Source organism: Scophthalmus maximus, chromosome 9 (assembly GCF_022379125.1).
Source record: "Scophthalmus maximus strain ysfricsl-2021 chromosome 9, ASM2237912v1, whole genome shotgun sequence".
Taxonomy (NCBI): Eukaryota; Metazoa; Chordata; class Actinopteri; order Pleuronectiformes; family Scophthalmidae; genus Scophthalmus; species Scophthalmus maximus.
Window position 1 is genome coordinate 5,610,052 of NC_061523.1, and position 17,942 is coordinate 5,627,993.

The 17,942-nt window shown below is 43.5% G+C and overlaps 1 protein-coding gene across 2 annotated transcripts; it reads left to right on the plus strand.

Moving 5' to 3' along the window:
• Positions 1-671: 671 nt before the first annotated feature.
• On the plus strand, positions 672-17,919 carry snx25 (sorting nexin 25). Of its 2 annotated transcripts, none has more exons than XM_035649548.2 (22): positions 672-892; positions 1,143-1,892; positions 2,694-2,778; positions 5,714-5,930; positions 6,674-6,846; positions 8,671-8,857; positions 9,276-9,346; positions 10,215-10,405; positions 10,520-10,651; positions 10,958-11,107; positions 11,291-11,416; positions 11,548-11,712; positions 12,095-12,226; positions 13,360-13,500; positions 13,935-14,048; positions 14,816-14,893; positions 15,570-15,653; positions 15,758-15,875; positions 15,985-16,051; positions 16,490-16,671; positions 16,785-16,885; positions 16,991-17,919. In XM_035649548.2, the coding sequence occupies exons 2-22, from the start codon at positions 1,554-1,556 to the stop codon at positions 17,054-17,056; spliced, it is 2,919 nt and encodes a 972-aa protein (XP_035505441.1). In that variant the 5' UTR covers positions 672-892; positions 1,143-1,553; the 3' UTR covers positions 17,057-17,919. The 2 variants fall into 2 exon arrangements, with proteins under 2 accessions (XP_035505441.1, XP_035505442.1); XM_035649549.2 differs by having other exon boundaries at positions 1,234-1,892.
• The last annotated feature ends 23 nt before the right edge of the window (positions 17,920-17,942 follow it).

A 17,942-nucleotide genomic window follows, 5' to 3' on the forward strand; every position in this document is an offset into this window, starting at 1 on the left:
CTGCCACATCCATTGATGAAAAGCAGCCTGCTGCCATTCGTTTGCTTTGAAAATGGTTTATTATTCTCTTGAATTTGCACTTTAGTTACCTTTATAATAATAATAATAATACATTTTATTGGACATGATCTACTGGGATTGGGAGTAGAATCTAATTTATTTGTCAGTTATTCCAAACATAACAATAAGCCTATGAAACAACGTCTTTTTACTTTAGTTATCTACAAAAAAGACATCGGGATAACACTCAATATGATCCAGTTGATGTCCAGAGTAATCTGTGTGAAATTACCTGAGGTGGGCAGGGTTGAAATATGATTTGTATCCACAAGGGGATGAATGAGAATCTCCACAGACAGTCTGATTTGTTAAAACATAAGCATATATTTCTACTCTGTATCTCCAAAAAAAGGCAAATATTTCTGTGTCAGAGGCAGTAATTGAATCCACTGTCTGTAGGGAACATCGAGGCATGAGCCTTTGTCTGCTCATGTGCTCGATTACTAACTGTAGCCGCCCCGTCGTGCGGCGTTTCGCCCCACTGCGTTCACAAACACGCTCAAAGCAAACAACCCCACCCGCCCTATCCTTCACTCGGACCGTCTCAGTAGTTAAAACAGGCGCACTGTCCGCAGGGGAACACCGGCGCTGATTGGCGGACGCCCCTTCACGTTCAGACAGATTGGCAGTCAGCTGGAGCTCGGGGAGAATAACAGTTGCTTGTTTATATCTGTCGGGGATTTTTGTCGCGGACATATTCTGTCGCTGCATTTGTGGCACATTTTTTTTCGTCTTTCAAATCGCCACTGTGTTAAACCTCCTCTACATTCTTTTACACGGAGGGAGAGCGGCGATGCCGTGTTGCCTCCGCACACCTTTCTTTTAACAACAGGTATGTAAGCTAACGTTAGCTGGTGTTGATATCGATAGCGAGCAAGCGGAGCTAGTAAGCTAGCTGTCGTTAGCTCAACTCTTGGTCAACGCGTGCAGCAGTTCGACATTGTTTCCTGACTTTTAATCGTGTTTTATGTTTTTTAATTTTTGTTTTTGTTTTAGCTTAACGGTAACTTGTCTCCCTCGTTTAGCCTCCTGCTAGCACAGTCGGTTAGCAACAGTCACTAAGCTACCTTTTTGTCTCCAAGGTGACGGTGGCTGTTGCTCACCCCATCACCCCGTCTCTCTCTCTCTCTCTCTCTCTCTCTCTCTCTCTCTCTCTCTCTCCCTCTCCGTCAGCGTCCTGTCGCCGACTCCGAGGACAAGCCCGCAAACCCCGCGCTCTGTTGCCGCGGAGCACCGTGGTGTGGATGACCGAGCCGTCGGCGCAGCGCGCCTGCGGCCGCCGGGCGGGCCGATGCTAGGAGGAGCGCGGGGGGACACAGCGGCGCGGGTCGGCGAGGAGATGTCGGCGCTGGCATGCCTCTCCTTGGAGACCGTGTAGCGGTCGCGGGGGCGCACACGAGCGCGCACGGTCCGCGCGACTCGGCACACGCACGAGCGCGGCGACTTTCCAGCCCGACCGGCAGTGGCCCATATATGGATGGTGGGGTCGCAGCATGCCCACCCCGTCGACCACCACTGCGCCGCAGGCTGCAGGGAGTAGCGGTGCCGCGGGAGAAGAGGGGCCCATGTCTGCCGCCTGCGCCTCCTCTTTCCGGTTCGTCCCGGCGTTCTGCCTGGGCGTGGTGGCGGCGGTAGTGTTCCAGCTGGCCTGCGGGGGCCTGACCCTCACCTCCTTCTTCCTGAAGCTCTTCATCTACGTGTCCTTCGCCCTGCTGTGCTTCCTGGCGGGGGGCTTCGTCCTGCTCGTCCGCCAGAGCCCCCTCAAAGTCAGCCGCTTCGACAGAAGCGCGAGGCCGTCGGCCGCATGGCTGGAGTTCTTCGACAGGCTCATGGTAGGACACTGGTCGTCTCCCGGTTCAAACCCACTGTCACTCACACAGCTGGTAACACACACACACACACACACACACACACACACACACACACACCTCTCCACCCGCTGCCCCTGGTGCCACATGGTTAATGTCAGACACTGTTGAGCACAGTTCACGTTTGATAGTTTTTCATTTTTCTCATCTCTCCCTCTCTCTCTCTCTCTCTCTCTCTCTCTCTCTCTCTCTCTCTCTCTCTCTCTCTCACTCATCCCCATCTTTTTCACTGTCAAAGTTTTCCCCCTCCCCCCTCTCATCTGCTCTACCTGCCCCCCCCCCCCCCCCCCCCCCCCGTCCCCCCCCCCCCCCCCCCCCCCCCCCCCCCCCCCCCCCCCCCCCCCCCCCCCGTCCCAAGACCCTCACTGTGTTGTGCTATAATAAACGAGGCAGGGTCAATCTGATGGATGCGTATACACACACACACACACACACACACACGCGCATACACACACTTATGGTGATTTATTCTGCAAGGAAAGTGATTGTGTCCCTGCAACTGGCGGCCGGTGTCTTACCCAAACATCAGCCACTGTGTCTTACCCAGTCCATCAGTCACTCGACTTATCGATGTCGAGGGGTGGAGGAGGTGTCGTCCCGTGCGCTTGCATTGGTCGATGCGTTGTGTGAGCTGTGAGAGATTTGGACAGCCTTGTGTGGCGGTATTTTACACCGCTCTCGATCTTCCCTCCCTTCCCTCCCTGTTGTTCTCCAATATATCCTGGTTTCCTGTTTGAAATGAACTATTGTTTTGGTTTTTTTCAGGGTCGTTTTTTGGTTCCGATTCCCGAGTTGAGCCAGAGCAGGCGGGTGGTGGTGTCCCACAATGTGGACAAAGCTCTTAAGGAAGGTAATGGATCACCGTAGTGTTTTATGACCACCCGATGTCTGTATCAATACAAGAGCTGTCTAGTTCACAGTTGTTCCTTGCTGCCATTTAATGTAGTGTCTGAAATGTAAACATATTATGGGTTGAGCTTAAAATTTTGTTTTCAAATATCATAATGTTGCAATTTGGTGCACTGTCATTTCAAATATGATGCAGGTGGCAGCATGACTTGTACTTTCAGTTGCGCTTGTTGTGTGCAATCACAACGATTCATCAGCAGGTCAGAATATCGTTAACATCACCATATTTTTCACTACCACTATAATCATTTATTCCACACTGCAATTCTTGTCTTTGTCGAGTTAATACAAGTGTAAATGACAGTTATGCATAACATATTTGACAGTGGTGAGGCCAAAGTGACAGGTGTGCAAAATCTCAGTTAACTCAGTGTACAATTTGGAAAATAATGTTTACACCACTTTAAAAATGAATTAAGTTAAATAAAGTTGTCACATCCCTTAGAAATCAGCATCCATTTCGCTGTTAGGCAGCGAGTTTCTCAACTGTTTTGTTTGTAACATTATTAGATCCTTAATTTTCAAACCTGAGAGTAAAATGTCGCTGACATTGATGAAAAAAAAGATCAACTTCAATTTTTCTGCTGGAGATCTAACTCTGGCCCTCACCATGACCTGCCACTGATCCCTCTCCACCCGTAGTGGATTACAACAGTCTCTCTCTCTCTCTCTCTCTCTCTCTCTCACACACACACACACCGTCAGTAGAACGGCACGTCTGGCTGCCAAGTAACAGATGGCTGCAGATTTGCGCGCAGGGTGTGTTTTTGCACACATGCTCCCGTGTGTCTTTTAGAAAAGGTCCTTTGGTCGTAGTGTGACATGAGCTCATGGTGACATTTTCAGGTTCACAGTCGAGCCCTGCTGCGTCAATTATTTTGATGATTTCAGTATCGGCTTTGTGTTGGTGCTCACTTCTAGGATTTCGAGTGTAGGACCTAAGCTCCCCATTAGTCCGATCATTGTTATCTTAGTCTTATTGTCATTAAAGGGGCAGTAAGCGATTCTAAAGCAATACACCTTTTGTAAAAATCAACGAATATTTCCTCACCGTCTGTTAGCTGTCAGTTCTGTGCGCGCGGGAAAAAAAACTGGGTTTTCTGCGCAGCCCAGGCGCTGCAAATCGATAACTAAAAATGGTGCGGACCTCACCACAAAACACCGTGAACGCAGTTTGTAAACATCACTGGTCGACACCTTAAGAGACGTGCTAGCGGGTGGCGGTGCAACGCTGTGCTTTTGGCCTAGTGGTTAGTGCGTCAGACTCCCACACCGAAGAACCGGGTTCGCGGCGTGTGATTAATCCGTGCAACTTTTCTAACATGAAGTAGTGCACTAATGACCACACATTGTATTGGAGCAGTACGTGCCAGAGTGTTGCATTCATCATTTTTTTGTAACTCAAAGAGATACAGCTGCCATATTTTGCAAGAAAAGACTAAACATTAGACAGATGATTTCAACAGATAGTTTTGTGTAGCACAATTGTGTTTTTCAAATATCTCAAATCGGTCCTCATCTCTTGTGCTCTCGAAATGATCCCTACCCTCAGATTGTGTTTCTGTGCGATCAGAAACTTAGCACTGTGTTGACTCACAGCTAGATAGTCTGAGGTATGAATCCACCACCCATCTGTGGCCTTTCTGTGTGGAGTGTGTTCTGCATGAGACGTGCATGTATTCCTGTGGGCCTAGTGCAGGGCCTCTCATTTCCTCCCACACTCCGATGAAATCAGTTGAGTTAATGACTCTGAATTGCCTGTGCTCTAGGTCTGGATGTGAGGGAGGCTGTTTGTCGGGTGTCTGTCTTTATGGCTGACGACCTGTACGTCGTGTATCTTGGCTTCAATTCAAACACGAATACATGATTATAGATCGATAGAATAGAAAATGGATGGATGGATAAAACTTCCTCCCTTTGTCAAATGTTGCCACCAGTGCTCACATGGGTTTTGGAGAAATGAAATCTGGGTGTACTGTGTAGTTAAGGGGGCCTTGGAGATTCAAACATTCTCTATAAAACAGAGCTGGGACGGCTCCTCTTGTAAGAAAGCTTTAAATCTGTTATTGATCGGCAGCCCCTTGTTGGTGGACAAAAACAAAGTTTACCAAAAAGAAAACCCTCTGTAAAATAGTGCTGATATTTTCTGCATCTTTAAAGGACGCAGAAAATAACGGAAAGGAGTGTTGGGTTTTCTGAAAATCTGTCTCTGTTGCAGCTGTCTGTTAACACCATGTCTACGCTGTCAGGGCTCAGTGTTTTAGCAGCATGTTAGCAGAGCAGCAGTGTTCTGTGTGCATCTACATAGGAGATGTTCACACGCAGGTCCCTCACGCTTTGGAAGTGCTCAGAGCCCAGAACACAATCACTACAGTTACATAGCACTGGTACCCAGACAAATTCTGGGAGCTCATTTAAATTTGCTCTGCCAGAATACGATCTTGATCCCTTCCATTGGAAAGTGATTTCCCTTTGGCAGAAAACTTGCCAGTCAAATCACAACCAATTATCTGATAATGGGCCGGGTTTTGTGCGACTTTTGTAAACAACCGTAGCTGCCGCTAACGAACGAGCGTTTGACAAAAAAGTACCCGATATTTTTTAATTACTCCCATCAAAAATGGCAACACTTGTTCACAGACATTGTGGAATCATCCTCATGTGACATCTCCGCTCTGCTCTAGTCTGTTGACATTTTCGCATCGCTCAATGTGAACTGAGAGGTCCCAGACTAAAACGTATTTGAGTATTGGTCTGACTACGCCAGGCTTATAGTTACAAATGTGAAATGCAGGAAAAGGTTTGGTTTTTTGTTTAGATTTGCTGTGCATCTTTTGACCAACTATATATATTTATATGTGTCTCTCTCTCTCCAGTGTTTGACTACACCTACAGAGACTACATCCTGTCGTGGTACATCCCTTTGAGTCGCGACGAGGGACAATTGTACTCCATGCTGTCGGAGGACTGGTGGCAGATGATCGGGCAGCTGCGATCAAGGCTTGCTGACATAGACCTTGTCAATGTGGTGTGTTATGACAGCATCCGTATCCTACATACACACTTCACTGACCTCAAGGCTGCATCTGCAAGGTACACAAACGCACGCGCACACACAAACACACACACACAGACACACAGACACACATGGGTGTTAAAAGAAAATATTTTAAAGCTGCATCACCTTTGTTTTCCCAAGTATTCTTCACCCCTAGATAAAGAAAGACAGTAAAATAATGTCTTCTTAGTGTCATAAGGTTTGACTATGACCTTTGAGGACTTTTGTAACTTACAGGTGTTTTACAGAAAACGATTTTTCAGCTCTAATTTGCCACTGACAAGATTTCCCTTCCCACCAGTGTCCATAACCAGCAACTTAATCTTACGTTTGCAGACCGGGGTGAAACTACAGCAGTTCAGTGCAGCGTGTAATCGGAATCCTCCACATTCGCTTCCTTTGTCTCCCGGCAGCAGCATCTGCCAGATCCAGAGCAGGCAGACACAGCGGTGATTCACACATCATCTGCTTTCATTACCTCGGCGAGTCAACCGAGACTTATGATTTGATCAAACTACAGAGATGTCTGGCCTCCCTCGCCTCCTATAGTTTAGGAACAATGCTGCAGCAGCAGCAGCAGCAGAAGCGCGTCTTGCTCAGTCACTCGGTTGAAGAAGCAAAGACAGTGAACTGCAACACAGCTGAAGTAGAAATAACAATAGTTCCATTTCATAATATGATCTGACATCTGGCTCGGCCAGAATAACTTTTTAAAACTCGCTTTCTTGTCTGTTTCCGTCTTGTTTTTTGAATCTGTGTCATTCTCATGTGCGTTCAGACCGGAGGAGTGTGCCCGGCCGTTTCCTCTCCATCCCTGCTTGGTCAGTCCCGACTCAGAGTTGGCCTTCCTCCGCTGCGTGGCCAGAATCCTGCTGCTGTGTCTGCTGCCACAAAAGGACGCCAAGTCGCACACACTACGCTGCTGCCTCACAGAAGTCATCACTACTAAAGGTACTTAGATTGTGTGCTAAGCATTTAAAACGGTTCCACAGTGCAGGACATGATGATGCCATTAACGCCCTTCTCTCCCGTGCTGCTCTAAGTGATGGTGGATAACTGCTTTACACCACACAGAGTGTTTTGCTGCTGCCGTACTGGCATGAGTGGTAAATTAATGATCTGATGGACTCGATTGAAATCTATGAGAATATTAGTGGAACAGTTTCATGGCAGACATTTGAGCAGAGGAAAAGCACTGGTGTAGTAAATAAATGGCTGTATTCCCTGTGTGTATAAGGTCCGGATATAGTGTTTGCTTACACACAGGCGAGGCTTTTGTTTGCTTTCGCCTGTTGTTACCATTTAATTGGCGACAATGACTGATGTAATGGCCAACAACATCATAAGGCCTGCGGTCTCCAGGTGTTTGTAACAACAAAGTTCATAGCCAGCATTGATATATGCCACATAAAGAAACCTCTTTTTTTTGTAGATAAGTACAGAGTAAGTGAGCAGTAGGAGCAGAGGTGCAACTAATAACAAAGATCACGTTGTCGGTTTACGCCATGCCGAGCCATTTTCCAGGGGCATGCCACGAGATCTTGCGATACTAAAGCGTGACGATATTTCTTGTGGAGGTGAAAAGCTATCTCATGGACTAGTATCCAGCTGCAGCCAGAATGATGTTGGTCTCTGAAAGCGTAGAAGATGCCCCCGCCAAGTTTAAATCGCTTGTGTGGCAGCATGTTGGGCCCCCGGTGGAAATGGTAAACGTCAAAACAGAGGGACAGACAAGACGCAGACAACATGTAAGCCACTGAAAGAAAATGTCGCCACACACTGCAGCTGACGAGAGCACTATGCAAAGACACTTACAGAACAACCACAGCTCTCCACTGAAATCAACTGCGCCTGTGAATAAAACGTTGAAAGGCCGGACAATGCTCAACACCTCAACTTCCACAGTCAAGCGCCAGAGCCACGGCAATAACGAGACATTGGCATTTTCATTGCAGCTGATATGAGGCAATTCACCGCAGTGGAAAATCTGGGATTCACTTCAATTAGAAGTTATAAGCTCACGCATAGTTCATGCAGTTATTAGGTCACCTGAGTTTGTGGCAAAAGCTTTTCCTGTGCTTGTATATTGTTCTGTCTTCTACTGCATCTGATGATTTATACTCAGAAAGTAGAACTGAAGTGACAATAACATTCATTACAAGTTAATTTATTAAAACATTTCAAAATGCACCCGCATTGTTTTGCATTTTGTGGCTATTCCAGTCATATATTTCGTCATGGAAGTTTTCTTAAAAAGAGTGTGAAAATAACGTCTCCTTCTCGTGAACCCAATATCGTGTATCATCTGGTTGTTAAGAGAAAACGTGTTGTTTTCTTTTTTTCTTGATTAACTGTCCAGTTACTTAACTATAAAGATGGATCCACTATCTGGGAATTACTATTACAATAAGTCCTTCATCTTTCAATCCTCTACACCAGAGTCTGTGGTTCCACAACTGTCTGCATCAGAAATATTGCCCCGTTTGCATCAGCATGCCTTCAGTAGCCTGCAGAATTTCTTTTCACATTCATAGATTAGATGATTAAATGCTTTTTAATGAATTACTGTCTGTCTGTACATTGTGTTACACATCTGATATACTGATGTTTGTGTGTAACCCATACTCCATGGTGCTACCTTGTGTGTTTACTCTTTTTCTATTGGTGTTTTTTTAATGTCATAACTTAATCACATGCCAGTGCTTAGTGACTCGATTTACAAAAATACCTTTTGTTATCTCTGTGTGTGCGCTGCCGTGTGTCTGCGTGCTCCAGTGTTGAAGCCTTTGGTAGAAGTCCTCAGTGATCCAGACTCCATCAACCGGATGCTGCTGTCTCAGCTGGAGCAGAGGGAGCAGCAGGCTGAGCAGCAGAAGAAAGCCTACACCTACGCTGCCTCCTACGAAGATTTCGTCAAACTGATATCAACTTCTGCTGATGTCAATTTCCTCAAACAACTCAGGCAAGACATGTACACACCTGCACTGCACCATTCAACTGAGACTAAGCCTCTACATATGGACATACCTCAAATGAACCATACTATGTGTATATATAGACAAACATGTTAGACAGTAGACAGTGCTACTGCTGCTGCAGGGTTACCATGGGAGCAGACGGTAAATCTAAATGCAAGCTAGACATCATAGTGTTATATCATCTTGTTAGTTTGAGAACTATCAGCTCAGTTGCGGATGTATTTGACTGATAACATAGGCTCAGATTTTCTACTCTTGAGCAAATACTTAATTATTTATCACAGTTTTTTATGTTGTTTACTTCAATAGTATTCACTTTATTAATCCAAGAGGACCCATGTCTGACTTTATGAATTGATCACAATGAATTATGTGTTTTTCTCTCCTGTGTCCACGTTGTAGGTATCAGATAGTGGTAGAGATTATTCATGCCACCACCATCAGCAGCCTGCCTCAGCTCAAGAAGCAGAAAGGTACAGCAACACTACATTTCACTCTGAAATAATAAAATCCACTGCAGCTAAACAGCCAGCTGATCTGCTGTTGACTCACCCTGTAAGGAAGAATCAAAACTTTGACTAGTTTTTTCTGGTTTGCTGCAACAGCTCTTGTAGAGAGCTGGGTGATCAGCGCTCATGTGACATTTGAGCTTTGTCGATGCAGCCTTTAGGCACCGAGTTTTACCCTGGTGTCAAATTAGCCTAAAGACCAAGAGCTGAAGATAATTATGTGGAAATCCATCTAGTTATTGTTGAGATATTTAGTATGGACGAAAGTGTTTGACCAACCAAAGGAACGACCTTGCCACTAACTTGCTTATAAACACACAGTGACCTGAGATAATTTAATTTATGCTTCACCATTTTTTTGCTCACTGTATTGCGTATCAGTTTTATAAAATTCTGTAGTTATTTTGTTCACTTCAAGTTATGCGTTAATGTATTGTTGTGGTTTATTCTGACAGTAGACTGACAGCTACAGAGAAATAAAATAAAATAAAATGCATGACTTTTGTCCTCAAAATATAAATGTTATTAATCCTGGTAAGAATTAGAATCCATGTGTAATATCCAGTAAGTATAATCATTTTTACATTGAAACCAAGTCTATTTTGGAATGACAAGGATATTCCCAAATGTAAAAATCAACATCACATAGTGAACTTCGCTTTGTGTGCTCGACTGAAAGTTCCTGTGTCCAACACAAGGTTAGCAATGTCTCACAACTTTCTCCTGGTGGTTCAGTGGCTCCACGCCAGGTGATTGCGTTACTGCGTCTTACTGTGTGACCGAAGCTGGTTCAAACTGTCTTGGCGTTTACTGACGCTTCCCTGTCTCTTAGAGCGAAAAGGTAAAGAGTCTGCAGCCATGAAGGCCGACCTGCTGAGGACCAGAGATATGAAACGTTATATCAATCAGCTGACTGTTGCTAAGAAACAATGTGAGAAACGGATCCGCCTCCTCGGCGGACCAAACTATGAAAATACGGAGGAGGGAGGGACTGAAGACAACGACGAGCCTCAAAGTCAGAAAGTAAGACTCTTGAAATGTGGATTGTGATGCATGGGTGTGGTCATGGTAACATGACTTTTGTTGTTTTGCCACTTAGTTTATGATTTGTCTTTTTCTCTCTCCCCCCACGTTCAGATTCTCCAGTTTGATGACATCTTGTGTAATCCAGGTTACAGGGAGCATTTCAGAGTTTACATGGAGCGTGTTGATAAAAGAGCTCTGATTAGCTTCTGGGAACTGGTGGAAACTTTGAAAACTGCCAACAAGGTGAGTCATACACACATCCTAGAGTTGTTGACTATTATACATGATGAGAAGAAAGTCATATAGTAAGGAGAGACATATTTTTTTCTACTACAGAGGTAGTGTGCTGTACCTATGCTAGGCCTGGCTGTTGTTATCACGCAAAAATGTAAAATGTTGGCGTTGTTAATTTTTTGAACACACATTGTGACAGCAGTTGTCATTCGCATTCGCAGTATTGCCAGTGAAATGTTAAGTGGATTTTTCTCCACTGTGACATCAGTGGAAAATGTCCATAAGTAAATGGTAAATTGTTCATGTGATTGACAGAATGAGGTTCCCCAAATCGTTGGGGAGATCTATCAGAAGTTCTTTGTGGAGAGCAAAGAGATTCCAGTGGAAAAGTTTCTGCTCAAGGAGATCCAACAGAGTCTGGTGGGGAACAGAGGAACACAAGTCTTTGTCAGACTACAGGAACAGGTAACGGCTGCCGTTGATACTAGGTAACTGTAACCATGTCTAGTTATTGTGGATGACAGAAATGTCAACAAGAAAAGTGAGCTTTCCTTATCACAGCTGCAACTAACATATGTTTCACAGAGTCGAGATGCTCCACACTGGCGATAAACCATTCCTGTTCCGTTTCTCTCGTACATCCTCTAGGTCACTGAGACGATGAGAGAACGCTATTACCCATCCTTCCTGGTTTCTGACCTCTACGATAGGCTGATCAGACGAGACGAGCAGCACACCCAATCGCAGTGTAGCACAGAGGAAAAGGATGAAGTGGTCAGAAACACTGACACATTGCACAGCATGTACCCACTTGTGAACAGTCTTCATTTATTTGTGTTGAAATATATTTACAATGCCGTCTTTATTGTCTTTCTAAGTGTTTATCTGTATTGCACTGTGTGTAGAGCCAGGGTCTCGATGGGGGAGAGGACGTGTGTGATGAAGGCAGCAAAGCAATCAATGAGCAGGCCAGCTATGCTGCTACTAAACTCCGTCAACTGTACGACAAACTGGAGTACAAGCGCCAGGCCTTGGGCTCTATCCAGAATGCACCAAAGCCAGACAAAAAGGTAGAATCCACGCCAAAAGTTCACAGTCTGTGGCATCAAACGCACAAACACAATATCGAAATTGGTGGATTTGCACATCCACACCCTTCTTACACGATGTCCTCATTTTGTCTGCAGTGTCAAGATGTTACCTCAGTTGTTGAGGGAAAATGTGACAAAACCTTGTATTACATTTTTTATTATAGCTTCTGATTTGTTTAAAAAACGTTTAACCTGCTGTAGTAGACTGTGTTTTTGAATCATGAACATGAAAGAATCATCAACACAAAAAAGAGGTTTAAAAGTATAATTGGATTTGAAAGCCACTTATCATTTTCACTCATCCTAATATCCATCTTTTCATTAAACTATGATTTGCTGCTGCTCTTGTGTGTGTTTGCAGATATTGAGCAAACTAAAGGAGGAGATCGGAGCCATGGAGAGAGAGCACGGTGAACTTCAGCAACACATCACCAGGACAGACTGGTGGTGTGAAAATCTGGGGCACTGGAGGGCTACTATCACTACTGCTGAGGTGACAATTGACTTTATTCATCACAAGAAAAGAGTAGATGACTCATTATACCAATGCTGAAGTAATTTGCTTGCCGTAACAAACTGAGCTCATTTCCAGTGGCGGATTAGGACTCGGATGACCTTTCTTTTCCACTTGGCATGAAAATGCTTTCAGGAGGATCAGTCGGAGCTCACAATACATACAAAAATTTAGGATGTGGAAGTGTAGAGTGACGCATTTATTGACACCGTAATTACAGCAAAGCATTGTGTGGCTCCAGTCCACACACAACGATACAAACAAACTGCAGTCTTGTCTATGGATAATATCAGGATGTGAAAGCAAATCGACTGCCATGCATCTGAGATAGTAAAATGAGTGTGACGCCCACTGGTGGGTCACTGCTGAGGTAGTTCATTTTCCCACCATCATGTGACTTGCTGACTAAACGTGATTTCACGGCCCCAGCATAAGTGTGTTAGTGCTGAGCTAAGTAAACTGACAAGTGCAGACACACAACTGAACTGACTCACTACATTATTGTGTAGTGAAATAGGGCTGGACGGTGGTATCCTGAGGTATTTGAAAATAGCAATAGTGTCCATTTTGTGACTGTCATGAAAAAAATCTACTGCACAATGTGTGCATATATATTAGGGATGGGACGATACCCCTTTTTTTGTGTCCGATCCAATACCGATCCTCCAACGTTTTGTATCTGCCGATACCGATCCGATAGTAATCTGATACAATCTTTTCCTTACTCGGAAAATAAAATATTAATGATGCATTTTCCAGGATGCACTTTGCTTAACCTAGCCCTCTAAAACCTCATACTCAACTGTGAAACAAATAATCAACTTCCCTAAAGGAAGACACGTGGAATTTGCATGCATCGAGTGCTTCACATGGATCATGCAAAATGAACATCAGAAGTTGGTTAAAACATTAAAGTAACATATGATGTAAAATCACAGTTTAAGTACACTGCATCAGCCAGTATTGTGAAAAAGAAATGGACAAACAAATACATGTAAATTGAATTCCACCGTACCTTAATGATGTTACACTTGATGTGGCAGGAAATGGATTGGTATGTATTTATGGTTGTTGTCAGTAGATCTGATCACTCAGACATGTGTGTGTTTCAGGCTACAGAGGAAGGTGGCGAGACTGTAGCCTGTTACAGTGTGTGTGTTAGCCTGGTAGAAGGAGAGGAGGCGGCCAACAGTCGCTGGAGTGTCCTGAGGAAACTCACTGAATTCCAGATGCTGCACCGCAAACTCACTGAGGTACACACAACACCCAAAACCTGCACATGTAATGGAAATGTTTTCTTTCTAAACATCTGCAGACGCTCAACACTTTATGCCTTATACTTTATGCTTACTCTGCATTACCACAAGTAGACAAAATTACAAAGTGTTGCATTGCTGCAGAAACACTGCTCACAGTCTCTTTGGATTTTAAATTGGATTTTTTTGCAGATAGCAGACCTTGGTGCTCATTTAAAGCATTTCTAGTTCCTATCTTTGATGAAATCATTGTATCGCCACAAACTTGTTTACATTAATCTGATTGCAACAACAGTGTTGGAGTAAGTAAATGTACTGTATAGTCTGTCTGCACAAAACTAAAGTGAAGGTAGTGTTAAAGCAGTGTTGTAGTGTGCCTCTCACTATTGTAAAGTGACATTTTGAACTGTCCATCTGTCTCTGTTCCTCAGTGTTTTCCATCATTGAAGAAACTCCAGTTACCTTCCCTGAGTAAACTTCCCTTCAAATCCATTGACCAGAAGTTTCTAGACAAGAGCAGAACCCAGCTCAATGCCTTTCTCCAGGTAAACATCTTAACGAATCGCATGTACTGTGAAGCTACAGGATGTGATGGTTAACTCGTGTGCTGCCAAACTGACGAGAGGATTACTTGGCTTTTTAGTGCCTCTTTCACTCTACGTTGTATTTTAGCTCGCACCAGATCAGTATTTTAAGTGCTTCTCTTTACACACACAAAACCCACAACCATTGTTTGATTAACCGCCACTGTCCTATCAGATGAACTTGAATACCCCTTCATCCACGCCACATCACATTCCTCGAGTGTTCAGATTTTAATCTGGATGTTATTTGAACACTTTCTACTTTACACTGCTTTCATTTTATTAACGAAATGGAAGTCCCAGGATCTTTTTCTTCTTCTTCATATAATGGAACTGCTGATATTTAGTTTGGTTTTGCCAAGCCTACGTTTGTACAATTACTATACTACCACTTAGAGTGGCAGCAGAAGCTGAATGTTTCAACCATTCATCCATGACTGTTTTCTTTCTTCCACAATCTATTCATTACTTTAAGCTATCTTTTTAACTTGTTTTGAATTTATTGTGTCAACCATATGTTGCTATGAGCCAAACTCAGCACATTACTCAAAGTGTTCAGGTGTCACACCTGCCTCAGTTTGCCTCATTTTAAAATTATGTTAAGTTGAACTGTTTCACAAACTTTCCACATACCCCTTGAAGAGCACCACCCAGTTCAAAGCTCACACTGCCTCCTTCTGGTTTGTAACTACAGCTACACATCTGCTTGTGTGTTTGTGTCTTTGTAGCGTCTGCTGACCGATGAGCGATTGTGCCAGTCGGAGGCTCTCTATGCGTTCCTTAGCCCGTCTCCAGAGTATCTCAAGGTAACCAGTTAAACATGCTTTCACATAAGGCAGCAACTAAAATAATATAGTCATAATGTCAGAAAAACTAATATGTATAAAACTTTTTGCTTCCTCCTCAAAGCCCCTGTAAGAGATTTGTGGTCATATTCTCATATCTACTTCTTTTTTTTATACTTGATTTTTCCAAATGTTTATTATAGTGCTGACTGCATTAATAAGCTTCCGGTCAGTTTTAGCAGTGAGAATTTAAAAAAAAAACTTCAGGTAGAACAAATAATTAAAAATAGCTGCATATAAAGCAGCAGCTAAGGGAAATTATGATGTGTGGTCTCATATTTCATATCTATTATGCTGCTTTAAGTCAGTACCTGATAATAGATTCAGATTTAAATATGTGTTCCCTTGCAAACTCTTTTCCAATGCACTGGATCAGCAGATGCACCTTTCTGAACTGTTTTATTGTTACTTAAAGATGAAATTATGAACATATGAACGTAATGATTGAGAAGTAAGTGGTAGTAGTAGGCTCACACCATATATTAAACATTCATAATGTTTTATTGCGTGTACATATTGTGAATATACACAAATATATTTCCTGCAGGTTGTTTTTGTTCAGAGGAGGTCAGAGGAGTGTTGCTATGACTTGATATTTTTTATAGTACAGTGACAATATCTTGCTCACTGATTACAGGTGATGTCAATCCAGAAGAAATCGTCTTTCTCTCTGGCCTCCTTCCTGGAGAAGCTGCCTGGAGACTTCTTCTCCCATACTGAGGTACAACCTCCTGCGTGACTGCTGAAGCTACAGCACACTGTCGACAGTCTGGGCATCCAAGGCGCTTTTTGTGTCCTCATTTGTGTGCCGTGTGTCATTGTTAGGAGGAGGCCGAGGATGACAGTGATTTGTCTGACTATGGCGACGAGGGCGACGGGAGGAGAGACGCGTTGGCTGAACCCTGCTTCATGCTCATCGGGGAGATCTTTGAACTCAGAGGAAGTGAGTGGCGCGCTGTTGTCATTTAATCATACGCAATTTACATATTGTTAATATAATTTTCGGAGCAACGTCATGAAATCTAACTGAGCGGATTCGTCTGTGTGCTCAGTGTTTAAGTGGGTGAGGAAGACTCTAATTGCACTAGTCCAGGTGACATTTGGACGAACCATCAACAAGTAAGTTACGTTTTATTCATCCATCCATCTTTATATACACGGGGAGAACATGCAAACTGCACACAGAAAGGCCCTGGTTTGTTTTTGTTCGACCCTGGATTCGGACCAGGAATCTTCCTGCTGTTATATTGCTGTTTCATCAAGATCCATGAATTGTTAAATCTTGGATCTGCCCCTTTGTCCAGATGAATGGGTTCTTTCTTGGCCTATTTCCCATCCTTCAACTTTTCGCGGAAATCCTGCTCTGTGGTTTTTGTGTATTGCTGCTGACAAAAGCTGGTTTCTGTCGAACTAGTTAGTTCTTATTACAGTGATGAATGTGGAAGTGATCTCCAGCTGGCTTGTTCTATTGCACTAGATAAGGCAGCTATATAAACATTCGCCATATATTTTTGTGAGATCGGTTATGGGACTAATATTTCCTGTGCTTTATTTCAGACAGATTCGAGACACGGTGAACTGGATCTTCTGTGAACAGATGTTGGTGTGTTACATCAGTGTGTTCAGGGATACCTTCTGGCCCAACGGGAAGCTGGCGCCACATGTCAGGGTCCGAACTGACTCTGAACGCAGTGACACTAAGGAACGGGCTCAACAGAAACTACTTGACAATATCCCAGGTATGAACATGTATAAAAATCACAAACACGAGCAATCCATTTACCACTTAAAATTAAAAACAGTGAACTGCAGGTGTTGTGACCTCTTTTCTTTATTTGACCTTTTCTGTCAGAGGCACTTACAAATTTAGTTGGCCAGCAGAACGCCCGCTATGGAATCATTAAGATCTTTAACGCCCTGCAGGAGGGAAGTGCCAACAAACATCTTCTCTATGTAAGAACAATTACAATCTCAAACATTGTCCTTTTCATAAATACATATTTCATAGAGTTCACCACACAGCATTATTACAAATTATATTTCTCCTGTCTCTGTTAGGTTTTGATGGAAATGTTACTCAAGGAACTGTCTCCTGAACTCAGCGCAGAGGTGGACAACATCTGAAGCTAAGGCAAGATGAAGCTGGTTCATCTTGCCCTTTCTGTAGCTGACCAATCACAAACTGCCACGCTATACAGGGACACAGACGGGCTTTCGGTTAGAGCTCAGACAGAAAGCAGCAGTGTTAGACAGAGCCGAGAGCCGAGAGCCGAGACACATGCTGATCCTGTCCGAAGAACTTTGCTGTGAAGCGATGAAAAGCTTGGCTGACGGCAGGAACGATAATGGGCTGATGTTGGACTTTGTTGTGGTGCAGATCGAAATGTGTCCGTCTAAACGGACATAACCACATGGAGTCTGACTTCCTCCTATTTAGACACCAGTCTAACGTGACAGGTCACATTTGCACCAGAAATCCCACATTTACACGAGAACAAAAAGTCTTTTGACATCATGTCTAATCTGCAGATTTCAATCTTATTTTAATAGCACTGAAAAAACAGATCTGTACTGCAACAAATAACATCTTTTGGTCCTGTTTCAATTTTGATGTTCTAAAATGACTAGGCAGAACAATGTGTGAAAGTAAAACAACTTGATTTTTTGATTACCAGTTTCCTGAGCTGATAACCTACAGACCGTTATTAAATGCAGCAGACAAAGACTGCTGAAGTTCCGATTTTTCTGTTGCCCTCTGAAGGCAACCGGTGTCATGGCCGATGGACCTCTGAACATTCCTCCTACACACAACCTGAGCAACAACAATTGTGTTTTGTGATTCTTGTTAAGGCTTATAATTGTGCAATATAATGTCATGTAAAAGTAATTGTGATGATTTTATTTATGATTATTATTGATAGATTTTATTTTTACCAAAAATTGTTTAGAGAGCATTTATATAAGCAATAAATTGCAAACAAAAAGTTGATGTGGCATTTTTTTTTAATGG

Coding starts and splice junctions, on each gene's coding strand:
- snx25 (XM_035649548.2), top strand. CDS start 1,554: ATGCCCACCCCGTCGACCACCACTGCGCCGCAGGCTGCAGGGAGTAGC. Junction 6,847..8,670: donor AGAAGTCATCACTACTAAAG/GTACTTAGATTG, acceptor TGCGTGCTCCAG/TGTTGAAGCCTTTGGTAGAA. Junction 14,049..14,815: donor AGCTCAATGCCTTTCTCCAG/GTAAACATCTTA, acceptor GTGTCTTTGTAG/CGTCTGCTGACCGATGAGCG.